The sequence below is a fragment of the Etheostoma spectabile genome, chromosome 11 (genome assembly GCF_008692095.1).
Source record: "Etheostoma spectabile isolate EspeVRDwgs_2016 chromosome 11, UIUC_Espe_1.0, whole genome shotgun sequence".
Lineage (NCBI taxonomy): Eukaryota > Metazoa > Chordata > Actinopteri > Perciformes > Percidae > Etheostoma > Etheostoma spectabile.
Genome location: NC_045743.1, coordinates 18,021,504 through 18,036,241, shown reverse-complemented (window position 1 = coordinate 18,036,241; position 14,738 = coordinate 18,021,504). Strand labels below are relative to the sequence as shown.

Here is a 14,738-nt window from a genome sequence, read left to right as displayed (position 1 = left end):
CCTAACCCATTTTAGCATACATTTAGCATATTATTTAAGCAGTTATAGATATTTAAATATTTGTTCTTATATTTTATTCCTATTATTATTATTATTATTATTATTATTTCATGTATACTGTATGTATGTATATTTTTTACTAGTATCTCATTTATATTTATATTCTGTGTTGTGTGACAAATGTACGTGTGCTGCTGTAATTTCCATTTTTTTGGGATCAATAAATATCTATCTATCTATCTATCTATATATCTATCACTCTATATATCTATATCTCTATCTATCTATCTAGTATCTATCTATCTATCTATCACTATATATATATCTATCTATCTATCACTTCATCATCTCACTATCTACTTTATCTAGTATCTCTCTATCTATCTCTCTCTCTCTATCACTTATCTATTATCTATATCTATCTATCATCCATCACCTATATCTATCTATCTATCTATCCATCTATCTATCTCCATCATATATCTATCTATCTATCTCTCTATCTACTATATATCTATGTATCTATCCTCTATATCTATCTATCTATCTATCTATGTATCTATCTATCTATCTATCTATCTATCCTCTATCTACTCCTACTCTATCTATCTATCTACCTCTATCTATCTATCTATCTATCTATCTATCTATCTCTTAATCTATCTATCTATCTATGTATCTATCTATCATCATCTCTATCTATCTATCTATCTATCTCTGTATCTATCTATCTATCTCTCTATCTATCTATCTATGTATTATCTATCTATCTATCTATGTACTATATCTATACTATCATCCTATCTATCTATCTATCTATCTATCTATCTATCTATCTATCTCTCAATCTATCTATATATTATCTATCTACTCTCTATCTTGATATCTATCTATCTATATATCTAGACTATCCACTCTATCTATTACTTACTATGTATCTATTATGTATCTATGTATATTATCTATCTATCTATCTATCTATGTATCTATCTATCACTTATCTACTATCTATCTATCTATCTATCTATCTATCTATCTATCTATCTATCTATCTATCTACATGCTGTTTGTGTATGCATGCCCTATTTCCCAGCCAGTGCTTTTGAAGAACTAAAGGCCTGTTTCCTGTGTACAGATGGGGGAACACGCCGATAGAGGAAGCGGTGCACTTCGGCCACCACGACGTGGTCACCATCCTGCAGCAACACAACGAGAAACACAGCCGGGCGGCGGGGGCAGACGACAAGGAGAGTGCTGAGAAGAGCCTGGACAGCCTGCTGTAGGCCTGCTGGAGGCCTGCTGGAGGCCTGCTGGAGGCCTGCTGTAGGCCTGCTGCACACAGCCAGCACACTTTAGGTGGACCATTGTCTTTGAACAACTTTAAACATTAGTGACCAAACTTTGGATATGTGGGGTGAATTAGTTATTATGCTGCGTCCCGTCTGGTATGCTTTGCTTTGTGGCTGTACGTCACTGTTCTACTTCATATCTCTGTGTGTGTGTGTGTGTGTGTGTGTGTGTGTGTGTGTGTGTGTGTGTGAGTGAGCGCCTCGTCAATGCTGTTTAAACAAATGATACAATATCTGGACATCTATAATGCAACACTCACAGTATATTACTCATGTCATGTGTCGGTCAGAGGTGGGGGGCTCTAGTGGCACGACAAACTCAAGGACCGGAGACTTGCTTGACTTGCACTGATAAACGACTCGACTTGAGACGGCTGACTCGAAAGGACTTTTTATTAATGTAATACAATGCAATATTAGCTTTTTTGTTGAGCTATTAAGAAGTTGTGGTTTGTTTTTTTTAGAACTTGACTGGGTAATTTTTTAGCAAACCTGGCAACCTTTCCAGAGGGCGACAGAGGGCTAGTCTCGCGTTGCCAGACTGCCATTCCTGGATAGGAGAAAAACGTGCTCGGGTTTATTGGTATTCCTGGTATAAACCAATCACAATCGTCTTGGGCGGAGCCACGGTGCCTCTGCAAAATAGTTTCAGGAAGGAACTTGTTTTGGTGGAACATGTGTACGTTCAAAAGTAGTTTTAGTCGTGCAACAGAAAACTCCGATTGGACAGATAGTCTAGCTAGCTGTCTGGATTTACCCTGCAGAGATCTGAGGACCAGGTACCCATAGTCCTCAGATTGGACAGATAGTCTAGCTAGCTGTCTGGACTTACCCTGCAGAGACCTGAGGACCAGGTAACCATAGTCCTCAGATTGGACAGATAGTCTAGCTAGCTGTCTGGATTTACCCTGCAGAGACCTGAGGACCAGGTAACCATAGTCCTCAGATTGGACAGATAGTCTAGCTAGTGGTCTGGATTTACCCTGCAGAGATCTGAGACCGAACAAAACAAAACAAAACCCCAAGGACAGGGACGTGAATGTGTCTTTTCAGGCTGGTTAAACGTTGATTTGAACCCACTTTAGACTCTGGGACTAGTTTGACTGACAGCAGAGACTCGACTGGACTTGCTTGATTCTCTCTACAGGGACTTGAGACTCGCTTGTGACTCTGCCCCACCTCTGGTGTCGGTACTGTAAACCCCATCCATGGCATCCCAGGATATAGATTATATCAAATGTATTAGTTTAGTTCCACTATAGTTCATGTTATACTATTCTCTACCTAGAAATAATTGGGTAATACTCCCAGCTGTATTAGTTTTGTGAGATAGTGAGGTGTTTGGAAATTCTGATATAAACTTTATAATGTGTCTGTGTTTATGTGAATGTGTAAAGGCTCACAGGCAGTACGCTGTCACCACGGTTACCTGCCTGTTTGTTTTCCTTATAGCTGCAGCTGTTCTCCGATTGTTCTCCTGAGGTTTATGAAGCTCTGTCTCCTTTGAAAGATTGTACTCCGAATGTATTTTTCAGTGGCAACATTGCAATAGAAATACTGTATTTATTTCAGAGATACTTTTTAAAGAGTAAAAATCATCTAAAGATGTAAGATTGTGTCATTTTTTGCACCTGGGATGAAGGCAAGTTGGTTTCTTTATTATTTTTGTTCTCATAGTTACATTTTTCGGTGTATGCATTGCTGGTTTTTAATCTTGATTATGTTTATAAGTAAGTAAACATGCTCCCTCCCTTCCTGTCTGCAACATCCACAGCCAAAGTCCTTGTCAAATTTGAAATATTCTTTGATTACACATGAAAAATGCATACTTTTGCTAATTGGTTTAATTTTAGGCTTCATTGGTCGTCATATTGTTGGGTTTTCCTGCAAAGAGCTATTTCAGCAGCACAAGGACAATTTATGAAACTTTTGACAATTACCAATATAAAAGACTTTCAGTAATTCTTACTTTAGTATTCTGACGTTACATACAGTATGCAGTAGAAACTTATTTACAAATGCTCTTTCACACACACACACACACACACACACACATCTAATCTATAATCAACAAGAAGGACTGTACTGTTAGAATGGAACGGATTGCACCTAATGGCATTAAAAAATATATTTAAAATATAAATATGAGCAGTGCGTGCTGTGCAATTACTGTAACTATGACCTGAACTAAACTAAATAGTAATGCTGCTGTAACATTCCTCCACACTGGAATATATATTGAAATTTCACAGACATAATGTCATCTCATTCTCAATGTGGGGCACCCAGATAGCTCAGCTTATAGAGCAGGCGTCCATATGTAGAGGTTTACGCCTCGATGCAGCGGGCCGGGGTTCGACTCCCACCTGCAGCCCTTTGTTACAACAATGTCCTTATCTGTCCTGTCAAAACTAAAATGGCCAAATAAAATAGAGGTTCTTGTTGTTTGATTGTAAAAGATTGTGAACAAAGTCCATACGGAGCCGCAGAAGTCACAAGTGTCAATAATAGACAACCTGATGATGGGTCAACATACAGTTAATGTGTCCTTCATTACATTTAGCTGTGTTCATTGGTTAAATAGTTGAACAACCAAGTTATATATACATTAACTCCAATGAGGTAGAAAATGCTGGTTTCTCATCTTTACCTGTCTCTTTTCACTTCATAGCCCCTGAGCTCTAGTTCATCCAAGAGGCCGTGCTCAACACTGAGCTTGATTCTTAGATCCGTAGTTACGTTCCTAACGTTATACGATCATTATCCATGATCCTGCTTTGCCATTTGGTTGTTAAGTGGTGGTATCACATAACCGTGCACCAATGCCAACCACTGTTAACTACAGAGGGCCTATTCTCTCTCTCTCTCTCTCTCTTTCTCTCTCTCTCTCTTTCTCTCTCTCTCCTTAAAGTGCAGACGCCAGGGACTGGAACTGAGACTTTTGTCAAATTTGACCCAGTGACAAAGAAATGGATTAAAATTGAAAAGAATGTCAAAAAGTGTAGAAGAAAAAAAATCACAACGAACTGTTGAAATTTGAACCCCGAAAATCAAAGTTGCAGGTCGACGGGAAGAAGACACGAGGGTGAAGAAACTATACGGAGCAACACAGTGGTAGAGGACGGGCGTAGGAACCATGTAAAAACTCCATTTGGCAAAGTTGGAGGAGCTTCGCCTCAAGCTGCCATCCCCGTCCAGCGGATCACGGACTCTCCTGATGAAATGGTTTTCCGTACATTGAACTGATTTCTGGGAAAAAGGCTCGGTATATTTCGGCAGTCCACATAGGGAACCACTGAATGTTTTTTTTAATCAAGTTATTACATAGATTTAGTCCTGAATGATGCAGAAGGTCTTGGCACTGGAATGTATTCAGATGAGTTTATTTGAATAAACAAAGTAAAGATCATATACAGTTCAGTATGGAGTTTACACACACAGCATTGAGATTTTAATCTTCTAAATACTGAGTGAAAAGTGATCATGTGCAAGTAAAAATAGTTTACTTTAAAACAGTAAATCAGAAAATCACCCCACATTTTGTTAGAAGTCCCTCTTAGAAAACCTGAATATTTTAACTTGTAGCTTTGCTCAATATATACTGTACATTTAGCACAATCTTACATCATTACGCTCATATTGATCATTGGTTTTGTATCATTTTAACCTTTCATAGTAGGCTATTACTGACACCTGACCTGAAAACATTGCATGTACTTAAAGACTAAAACATCTCTACCTGATGACTTCCTGATTGGGACACAGTAACCTGCCACGTTTCCAAAAGGGAAAACCAAAATCAGCACAATCTGAAGTCGTTCTGAGTTTGCATCATTTCTTGGTGTCCAGATGATGTCCAAATGTCTTCCGGTGAGTTGAGTAAATCTCGAATGACTTCCTGATACAGTTGGAAATCCTCCAGCTACAAGGAAAAAAAAACATGTTTTTATTTAAACTGAGAAAATATGAATGAATTCACATTTTCAGATAAACAATGGCTCAAACAGCACCGTGAGGTGTTGGGGCCCCAGAGAAGGGTTCCCCACACCTCTCTTTGTTGGCGTTATAGCGTCCAACTTTACTTTCATTAGTCTAATTGCTCTCATCTATCTATGAATTACGGTCTGTCTGTGTTATGCGCGTGTTAACAGGTGTCTGGCTACGGGTACGAGGAAGTGCAGAGCCAAGTTTGACGTTGTTTGGATTAGAAATATATTGAAGTCGTGTTAGCGGCAACCTGGTGGCTAAGAAACAAAATAAACAAATCAATAACAGGCTGCTATAGGTAAATACTACAAAAATAGTAGGTCAAACCCACTGGTGTGTTCAAGTACACGTCCATGTCCGTAGGTGGAGAGGGAGGTGGTGTAGGACTTCTGAGGAAAAACACACAAACAAGTATTGCTTATGAATATTGCTTATGTTATTATTTATATTGAGATTTAGCTTTTTGAAAACATCCCCATTTTCTCCATGAATGAACGGCTGCAGACATGGAAAGCTACGTGATACAAAGAGTAGAAATCTTAATGCATTTGCTTCATTATTATTGTCTTACAGTGAGACGTCCATACGTCTTTTGGGAATGTACCCGTCCTTTTCAGGGGTTGACTTTTCTGCATGACAGAGAGGATTAGAGGTCATTACAGGCTCATGTTTAACTCATTTTCTGTTGCACAGAGGTCAAATCTGCACATTGTTATGCAATACTCCCTGTAATAGACAAATGGATTTGTGTTAACATTGACATGACATTTCCAAACTTTGGCCTAACAGATATTGTTAAAGATGTAGTTACACCTACACAGCATATCTCAAATATACACATTTTAAACAAATCCATTATCTAATCCACATACACAAGAAATAAAAATATGCTTTATATACATACAATAATTCCCTTCAGGCATTCGTGTGCACAAGGGTTTTTCCACCAAGAAAATTTAAATTGAATTAACTTACATAGAGCGACATTCGATAAAAGCAACAGAATTACAGAATACATTCATAGAAATAGAAATATTCACAGTACCATCGCAACTAATGGGTTACTGCTAATGATTGAAGATGATAAGGGGACAGATTTGGGTTGAGGAACTGAATTGTTTCATACTCAAATTTAAATTCTCTTAGTCCCAAGTAGAAAAAAAACTAATCACCATCATGAAACAAATTCTTTTACTGTTGTTCTGGGTAAATAAAGTGACTTTGTTCTCAGGAGAAAGTGAGAAGGAGCGCGTACTTAAGGTGTTGTTGTAGTGTCCGAAGACGTCTTTGCTGATGTCTGGGTAAAGGTAGATCAGAGGGTTCCAGTACCTGTTCCCCTCGGCTCTCAGACTGTAGGTGTTGATGATGTCGGGCAGAGAAGTGTTCACCAGCTCTTTCTTGATGTAGGGAGCGACGGCGTGCACATGGATGTCTACAGGAGGAAACACATGCAGAAGGGAAAGTAAGCAAACAAAAAGACACACGCTACGCAGGGTCAGTCTGCATGGCATGAGACAGAGACATGCTAACCGTGCCAGTAACAACCAAGCAGCTCTGGCTGGGACCTCACCATCATTTTAGTGTAAAAATACTCTAAGGGCCCTATCTTGCACCCAGCGCAATTGACTTTGTATCATATCAAAGAACTACAACCCTACATTTGAATTAGCACTAGCATTGCATGGATATAGGGAAATCTTAGACCCGTTTTAAATTTCTTTTATGATTTATTAGGGTTTCAAATGTTTGACTTTTTAAGACCCTGCAGAAACCCAGTATCAACAGCCTGACAAAACCCTGGGACACGCCCAGGACCATACCGCCATTGGAGTGCTCCACCCAGCTGAAGGTGATGGCTCCCTCTTTGTTGCTCTCACTGAAGCGGAGCAGGAAGGTCCCGCTCGCTTTTTCCTGCAACAGATCCTCGGATTTCTTCCTGCTCACGAAGCCCATGATGAGTCTGAAACGACACCCAGAACATGTTGGGGGTTTAGTTCACTGGGACGCACAGAGTCCCAACACCGGGAGACTGGGTCCCTGTTTCAGCGCTCTCCTTCATTGTTTGGTTTGGGATATCGGGATTTTTATTTTATCGATTATTTCCCCTTGAATCATGATTTTTATATATATTTTTAACCAAGGAGTCTAAATATGTTCTGTTTATACGTTATATAACGGACATTTTTTTCCGGCTCCAGCAAAACAGAGCAAAAGCAGAAAATCCATGTTATGTTCTTCTTTACAAATTAAATCAATGTCAGACTGACTGTGATGTGGATGCTTCTTAGAAAAATATTTTTTCAGAAAATGTCTCATGACATACTTTCACATGAAGTGTATTATTCAACTTTTGTTTATGTTAACAAAGGAAAAGACAATCCCAATACTCAATATTATGGAATCCATGAAAATGCAATACAGATCATCACCCATGTAATGTGAAAGAATCCAAATCGGGACAAAAGCATATCGCCCGGCCCTAATAGTTCTTGTGAATGATACTCGGGGTGGGTCTTACCCATCGCGCCAAAGATCCGCCAAGTGTTTTTCGATCAAATCCAGGATCCCATCGATCCAAATCCATGCATTTTCATTCTGTCCCCACAGGAGAGAAAAGTCAACATCTAAACACACACAGGCCCACGGAAGTCCTACAGGTTGGACCGACTGCTTTAAATGCTTTATAACAAGAATCTTACTCAACACTCACCTTGGAGAACTTGCTCCAGGGAACCAGATCATCAGGACCATCTGTGCAGAAAGCAACATTCACGTTAGAAATGTCATGAAAGTAGAGCCCAACACCCTTTATATTGTAGTTTTATCCAAGCAGTGAGGCTGAGGTTTAATTTAAGAACCATACTTATATTAACACAATCTTATCCTACCGACATAGAGCCAGACTCATGGATGGAAACTGTGGCCGATGGAGCAAATATTAAATAAATAAATCATAGAATGGAGATGTTTGCTTCATATTGGGAAAGATGGTTTAACTATGTCACATCTAATAAGCCTGATTGTATTTCTTTATTTTACTGAATATGCTAAATTGAAAAGATTACTCCCTGAGAGTATATAGTTTTGTCATTTTTGGATAGTTTTGAATCTTCTTTTAACACTTGTATGTTTTATATTTTTGTACACAGTCTTTGAAAATTCTGCATCAAAATGTATCTGATTCTAAACATTAATAAACTATAAATTACTTTAAAAAAAATACTAATAGACATTAACTCATATGTGCTTGGTTTATTGAGACAGTTTCCAAAAGGAATCGTTGTCATTTTTCTCTTATATCATTAGAGAGAACACTTTTAGACATCCGGTTTCTTCAGTTGGATAAGATTAAAGCCACTTTCATGTCTGTGCAGAATGAAGCTACAGAAGCTGAGCTTAGTTTAGCATAAAACCTGGAAATGGGGACGTAGCTAGCCTGGCTCTGTCCAAAGGTAACAAAATCCACCTCCCGAAACCTCCCATACACTCATGTATTAACGCGTTACATCTCCTTTGTTTAATCTGAACTAATAAGAACGTATTTTCACAGGGACTTCCACAAAGTGTCAGTGCCCAGCCAAGAAATCCTCCAGTACATAACCCCGGTAAAATCATGTGTTGTTGTACACACACAGAGAGAGAGAGAGAGAGAGAGAGAGAGAGAGAGAGAGAGAGAGAGAGAGACTAGTTGTCCAGTCTTCCTGCTAAACTACGTTAACCATCTTCTGGCTGTAGCTTCATATTTTTACACAATGACACAGTGTGCGTATCAAACCTCTCATCCCACTCGGCAAGAAAGTAAGTAAGCATATTTTCCAAAACTAACCCTTTAACTTTAACATGGAAGTTCACTTAGAAATAACTTCCCAGTCTCCAATACGTGTGTGAAAGTGAAGTGCATTTATTTAACATTTAGTACAATCAATTTAGATAAATATCTCTCCATTAAAACATGACACAGTTTATTTGGATGAAGCAGTGGTCAAACACTCACCCACAAGTTTGTCTCTTAGATAGGAGAGCTGGTTTTGGTCGAGCTCCCGTTGGCCAGCGCGTAAAAACTGCCAGCTCAGAACGTGCGACAGCTGCTGCCAGGTGAGCGGAGGAGGGTCCGCGAACAACGACAGATTCTACAGAACAAAGTTAGACTTTATTTAGGTTGCCATTTTCAAACTGGCCAGGGACAACGGATGAAAATGAGCCTGCTGAGCTAAATCTGGCTCATTTACAGGTGCTCTGCTGCGAATAATGAGAGTTGTCCCTGTTACATAAATGAAAGAAGTAAAATGGGATTAAAGACAAGACGGTTGTCAATATGAAATAAAGAAAATGGTCATCTGTGAATGAGAAATCAAACGCATAAGACGTTTGATGCATTCGCACAACTGTTTGGTTGGTGTAATTTGGATGTGTCTTATGTAGCCAAACAGAAGATGATGTTGTTGATTTGTTGTGTGGAGGTGTGGAGGTGTGATGTCTTTACCCCGGGTTCACCGATGGAGACCATGTTGCACCACATGACCGAGGCCCAGGCACTGACCACCTGATTGGTGCTGGAGATGACAACCAAAGGCAGAGAGCTGGCCTGGACCAACACAAGAGGAGGAGGAGGAGATCATTCAGTAAACGGCTCTGCTCAAATAGTACCAATAGTAACCAACGATACCTTCAGCTCAGCAGCATCGAGCACACAAATCAGGTGTCATGTTGGACTCACCTCGATGTCAAATTTCATTCCAGCATGCTGAAACTCCGTCACAAACTTAATGATGTGGAGTTCTTCAGTGACTGTCAGAGGACTCTGATGAAGAAGAAAGACCCGTTGTTTTAAAAAGGGGAAAAAATACTTGTTTGATATTGTTAATTTGCAATCATGTAAAAGTAAGGTGTGGGAGAAAACAATAAAATCTAACAATACTGAACTAGAATTACTGCCTTGTGGTGAGGTCACAGGGACTTTGACCCCCTGAATCTAATCCGTTCATGCTTGAGTGCAAGTCACCACTAATAAGCGCATCAACAAAGACCGTTAAAACTGTATCACGTGTTTGTTCATAAAACAGACTGTACTGGTTTCCACCTACAAACAGCAGATCGATGATTCTGAATGTCTTACCTCACTGGATCCTTTGGCTTTCTGTTTTTGGTTAAGTGACTGAAAAGAAAATTGAAAAGAGAACAAATACTGACAGAATGATCTTTAACATAACAAAAAAAAAAATCATACAGAACAATGAACCAGACGGTCCCTGGTCCCAGTCCACTTTTCATGCTACTCCTGTGTCTTGACTCCTCATAAAAAACTTTGAAAATGGCTCAAATTTGACCGTATTAAGTGTATTTTTAGTAAAGCGTAGAACACACACACTCTCACACTCTGAACAAACATCTGCCCTTCTGTTTCTGAGTGATGGCGTTGAAAAAAGTCCAGAAATGAAAAGAAAAAAAAAAAAACTGTATCAAGTGTTTGTTCATACAATGGACTGGACTGGTTTCGGCCTTCAAATAGCAGATTGTTGATTTTGAATGTCTCATCTTACCTCATGGGATCTTTTGGCTTTCAGTCTTTGATTGAGTGACTGAAAAGGAAAATTGAAAACGTTTCAAAAGATGCACTCAGTATATACTCTACCGTGTTTGTTTGATGTACGCATGGACGCTAGGGCTGCACGATTATGGCCAAAATGATAATCACAATTATTTTGATCGATATTGAGATAACGATTAATTATCACAATTGTTTGTTAATTTTAACCAAAACTAATTTTATTGTCACATAGGATATTTATAACTGCTTTCACATCCATATTGTGCAACATTCCTCTTATGTTGACGTTGTTTGCCCGTTATCTACCGGATGAAATTCAAACATGGATTTTTGATCAATCACACAAATTTGATCATGGGAAGCCAGAATCGTGATTAAAATTTGATTAATTGTGCAGCCCTGATGCATGCATTATATCACATGTACTTGGTCATAAAATAAAAAGCTATGTTTGTTGTTGGTTTCTGGGGTTTCCTACCATTTGTCCGAATTCTGCCACCAAGCCTCCAGAGGACTCGTCCACGTCCAACACCCTGCAGTAGTCCTCGTTGAAGACAAAGTGACGGAACCTACAACGACATCGGGTCAGAGCGAGTCTGAGTCAGTAGTTTATCAAAATTCAAATTGTTCTGGTACCCTTCACTTACCCTTTAACTGTCTTGGCTTCTTCAACATCCCTTATTTTAAGGCAAAAATAGATGTGAAAAAATGATAAAACATTGTTTATTAAAAGGTAAAATCATCAACAAGATTTCTATTTATGTAAAATAATGATGTACTATATCACTGGCTCAGAACAAAGTTCTCTTTGACTTACTTGTCAAATACAGGTTTGACCTTGAGCAGGCACTTGAATTCTGGGAGGTTTGCTAAGAACCTGAGAAGAGAACAAACAAATACTGACAGAAGGATCTTTAACATAACAAATAAAATCATATATATATATATTTTATACTACTCCTGTGTCTCGACTCCTCATAACTCCGAGGCTCATATTTAGCAACTCATTGGCACAGATAGAACGCTATTAAGTTCATCATGATGTGTCTAGGTCTGATAACCCTTGGTTATTGCTGCGAATCCAGCACGTAATTGATTCTTATTCAAATAAAGCTACTTTGACTGCGCATGTGGATCATCTTGGAGTCTTCCCAGTAAACGCGGGTCTAGCAGCGATGAGATCGCGATTTACCCTGCAGGGGTCTGAGGAGTAGTTAAGCATAGTCCTCAGAAATCCACCAGAGGTTGGAACGCCGACACAAAGGAAGAGGAAGGGAACGAACATCAGAAGGTCACACACACACACACACACACACAGGCCCAGTTGAGATCCACACACAAGTCCACACACACACGCACACGCACGCTTTAGTTACATTAGGCTTACCTCACTGCCACTGTGAACCGCACCCCCATCTTTAGTACTTGAGGCCGATGTGGTAAACTCGACATGACGGGCTGTTTCTCAACCACCAGAGCACTGCAAAGCAAGACCATACCAAAACAATGTCAGCAAAAAGGAAAGTGTGTGTACCAGTCAGTCAGTGTGTGTGTGTAGAACACAGAAAGGTCCTGATGCAATGTCTCACTGTGCAAGAAGTTTCGTCAACGAAAGCAGCGTGGATCGCTCAATTTCTGCTATGGTACCAGACAGGCTGGAGGTATCGGTGCTGTTGTATTTCTGGTTCTGGTCTTGTAGTTCCTGCAGCTGTTCGCGTACACGTAGTAGTACATGTGCCACAGTCGTGAACCTGCACATCCAGCATAGGCAAACACAGGAACACATAACACCAAGTTTGTTATTAGGTATAAAGTGCGACAGCTTGGACAGAGAATATACAAAGTTTCTTCCTCAACATGAAACTTGAAGAGCCAAGGTAGTCCTAATAAGTTCTTACCACTTCTGGAGATGGTCCAGGCTGGTGTCAACTGGACTTCCAACGCATGCCATCCGCTGCCTGCACTTCCACTCCGGCAGCTCCACCTCTGTGAGGGTCGCCACCATCTGCTGCGCTGGGTTTAAAATGTTCACAATCTGCTGCAGCATCACCTGCAAAACACACGAAACACAGCAAGTGTTAGGTACTTTACTAATGGGTGGAGGTCTAATTAAGCTGCAGAAACGACAACCCCTTACTAACCATGTCAAGATTGTTGTTAAACTATTATATCAAGATAAAAAAATAGAATATATATACATACTATTTACAGTACACACAAACATACATTTTACAATTTACTGATAGGAAGATTGGGGGAAGAAAATCAAATATCCAGATTTCTTTAACAAATACCTCGATATCCATATTGTAGTGTTGACAATTGGTGTTTTCACAAAATATGCACACAATGAATTTTTATTTTTTTATAAATAATCAGTTATGTGGGTAAAGGCAAATAGCACAGTCTGGTGTGTTCAGGAAATTACGTCACTTTAATGTAATGCAGCGTTTAAAACCAGGAAAAGACAACACTTAATATTACAGATATGCAATATTAGGATATTACAATATCCAAAATCTAAGACGATATCTAGTCTCATAGATTGATATCCATATAATAGCGATATATTGCCCAGACCTAATCAAGATACTCTTGACCAAAATACCTTGATGTTGATATTGCTACAATATTGTAGGGTTGACTATGGAAAAATATAAAAATATTTTCACAACTTGAGATAAATTATCAATAGTGTGGAATCAACGACTAAGTGGGTAAAGGCAAATGATAGGACAGCTAGGTAAGACATCACTTCACTGTAATGCAGCCTCTAAAACCAGGAAAGACAACACATATGTCATATTATCTCATATACAGTATATCAATATAACATCTATATAATGCCCAGCCCTATGCTGGGTCAACAACTCAAACATGCGTACCTTTGTTTTTGTGATAAAGTTGGTCCGTCTAAGACATGCCCCGTCCATGAAAGGACAGGACTGGGCCAGTCCATTGTGCTCCTCTACTGGGAATGACAAAAGACATGAATGAAGCATGAACTCACACCCGACCCTTCACCTGGTTCTTTCTGTCTCCTCCTACCATACCTTGGCTTTGCCAGTTCTTCTTTATGGCATCGATGGTTTTTTGTAACTCCAGTAACTTCATTTCTATCTTCACCTCCTGCATTAGAGGTCAAGTTGACAAATTTAGAAATGATGAAGCATGTTTACCCAGGGAGAAATAAAACCAAAAGTTACAGTCAAACTGAGTTTACCAGATCAAGTCCTTCCATTTGCGATCCATTGCTGGACTGCCGCAACCGTGACAAAAACAAAGATATTTCTTTTACTCTTTTGCTATTATTTCCATCTGGTGGAAGTTCTTACAAAACAGACACTTGTGCAAACAGTGTGAGCCTCTGGTACTGTAGCGTCACTGTATCCACGTACTTGCTACTATTGGCCATATCCAGACACTTTCCTACTGACGCACGTTCTGGTCTTTCCGCAGTCCTTTACATTTCCGATCATCACCAAAATGTCAGCAGAATTGATCTAAACCCATCTAACAATCTACATATGAATTGTCCTATATGTACATGGACATTTAGATGTCTGATTAGTATATGAAATGAGGGAAAGACTTGGATTTTCCTCCTAAAAAGTTTCTATTTTTACTGAAATTAACATTTTGGAGCTCTTATTATGGTATTTTATTGTGAAGGACGGAAGTAAGATGCAGTAGTTTTGACAGCATTTATGGGACTTTCTTTAACTAAAGAAAAGTAAAAACTAAAGTAAAGAGTTAAAACTATATACCGTTACAAAGATAAGAAGTCACACAATAGTTTTACACCCTTAAATTAACTTAAAACACAAATAGATCATTTATATTCGTATTTTAAC

At 39.1% G+C, this 14,738-nt stretch overlaps 2 protein-coding genes and 1 long non-coding RNA gene across 7 annotated transcripts in view; 2 read left to right on the top strand and 1 right to left on the bottom strand.

Moving 5' to 3' along the window:
* The window catches only part of glsb (glutaminase b), a 44,759-nt gene extending 42,655 nt beyond the window's left edge, over positions 1-2,104 (top strand). The window contains exons 18-19 of one of the 2 annotated variants that reach the window (XM_032530224.1): positions 1,136-1,272; positions 1,317-2,104. In XM_032530224.1, coding sequence (XP_032386115.1) covers positions 1,136-1,272; positions 1,317-1,327 — 148 coding nt within the window. In that variant the 3' untranslated portion in view covers positions 1,328-2,104. Of the gene's footprint in view, positions 1-1,135; positions 1,284-1,316 lie in introns of both variants that reach the window. The other variant, XM_032530225.1, reaches the window with a different exon arrangement.
* Positions 2,105-4,983: 2,879 nt separating this feature from the next.
* The window catches only part of LOC116698329 (signal transducer and activator of transcription 1-alpha/beta), a 13,138-nt gene continuing 3,383 nt past the window's right edge, over positions 4,984-14,738 (bottom strand). The window contains exons 5-25 of one of the 4 annotated variants that reach the window (XM_032530220.1): positions 14,108-14,143; positions 13,938-14,013; positions 13,770-13,855; positions 12,783-12,934; positions 12,474-12,635; positions 12,272-12,364; positions 11,702-11,761; positions 11,532-11,561; positions 11,363-11,453; positions 10,877-10,915; positions 10,453-10,491; positions 10,054-10,137; positions 9,820-9,921; positions 9,331-9,466; positions 8,047-8,087; positions 7,855-7,931; positions 7,157-7,296; positions 6,592-6,768; positions 5,908-5,965; positions 5,668-5,725; positions 4,984-5,271 (exon numbers count right to left, since the gene is read on the bottom strand). In XM_032530220.1, the coding sequence (XP_032386111.1) occupies positions 5,149-5,271; positions 5,668-5,725; positions 5,908-5,965; positions 6,592-6,768; positions 7,157-7,296; positions 7,855-7,931; positions 8,047-8,087; positions 9,331-9,466; positions 9,820-9,921; positions 10,054-10,137; positions 10,453-10,491; positions 10,877-10,915; positions 11,363-11,453; positions 11,532-11,561; positions 11,702-11,761; positions 12,272-12,364; positions 12,474-12,635; positions 12,783-12,934; positions 13,770-13,855; positions 13,938-14,013; positions 14,108-14,143 (1,860 nt within the window). In that variant the 3' untranslated portion in view covers positions 4,984-5,148. The remainder of the gene's footprint in view (positions 5,272-5,667; positions 5,726-5,907; positions 5,966-6,591; positions 6,769-7,156; positions 7,297-7,854; positions 7,932-8,046; positions 8,088-9,330; positions 9,467-9,819; positions 9,922-10,053; positions 10,138-10,452; positions 10,492-10,876; positions 10,916-11,362; positions 11,454-11,531; positions 11,562-11,701; positions 11,762-12,271; positions 12,365-12,473; positions 12,636-12,782; positions 12,935-13,769; positions 13,856-13,937; positions 14,014-14,107; positions 14,144-14,738) is intronic. The other 3 variants (XM_032530221.1, XM_032530223.1, XM_032530222.1) reach the window with 3 other exon arrangements.
* Positions 12,070-14,738, top strand: part of LOC116698333 (uncharacterized) — a 16,779-nt gene continuing 14,110 nt past the window's right edge. Inside the window, exon 1 of the long non-coding RNA XR_004334185.1 lies at positions 12,070-12,128. This is a non-coding gene — a long non-coding RNA (uncharacterized LOC116698333). The remainder of the gene's footprint in view (positions 12,129-14,738) is intronic.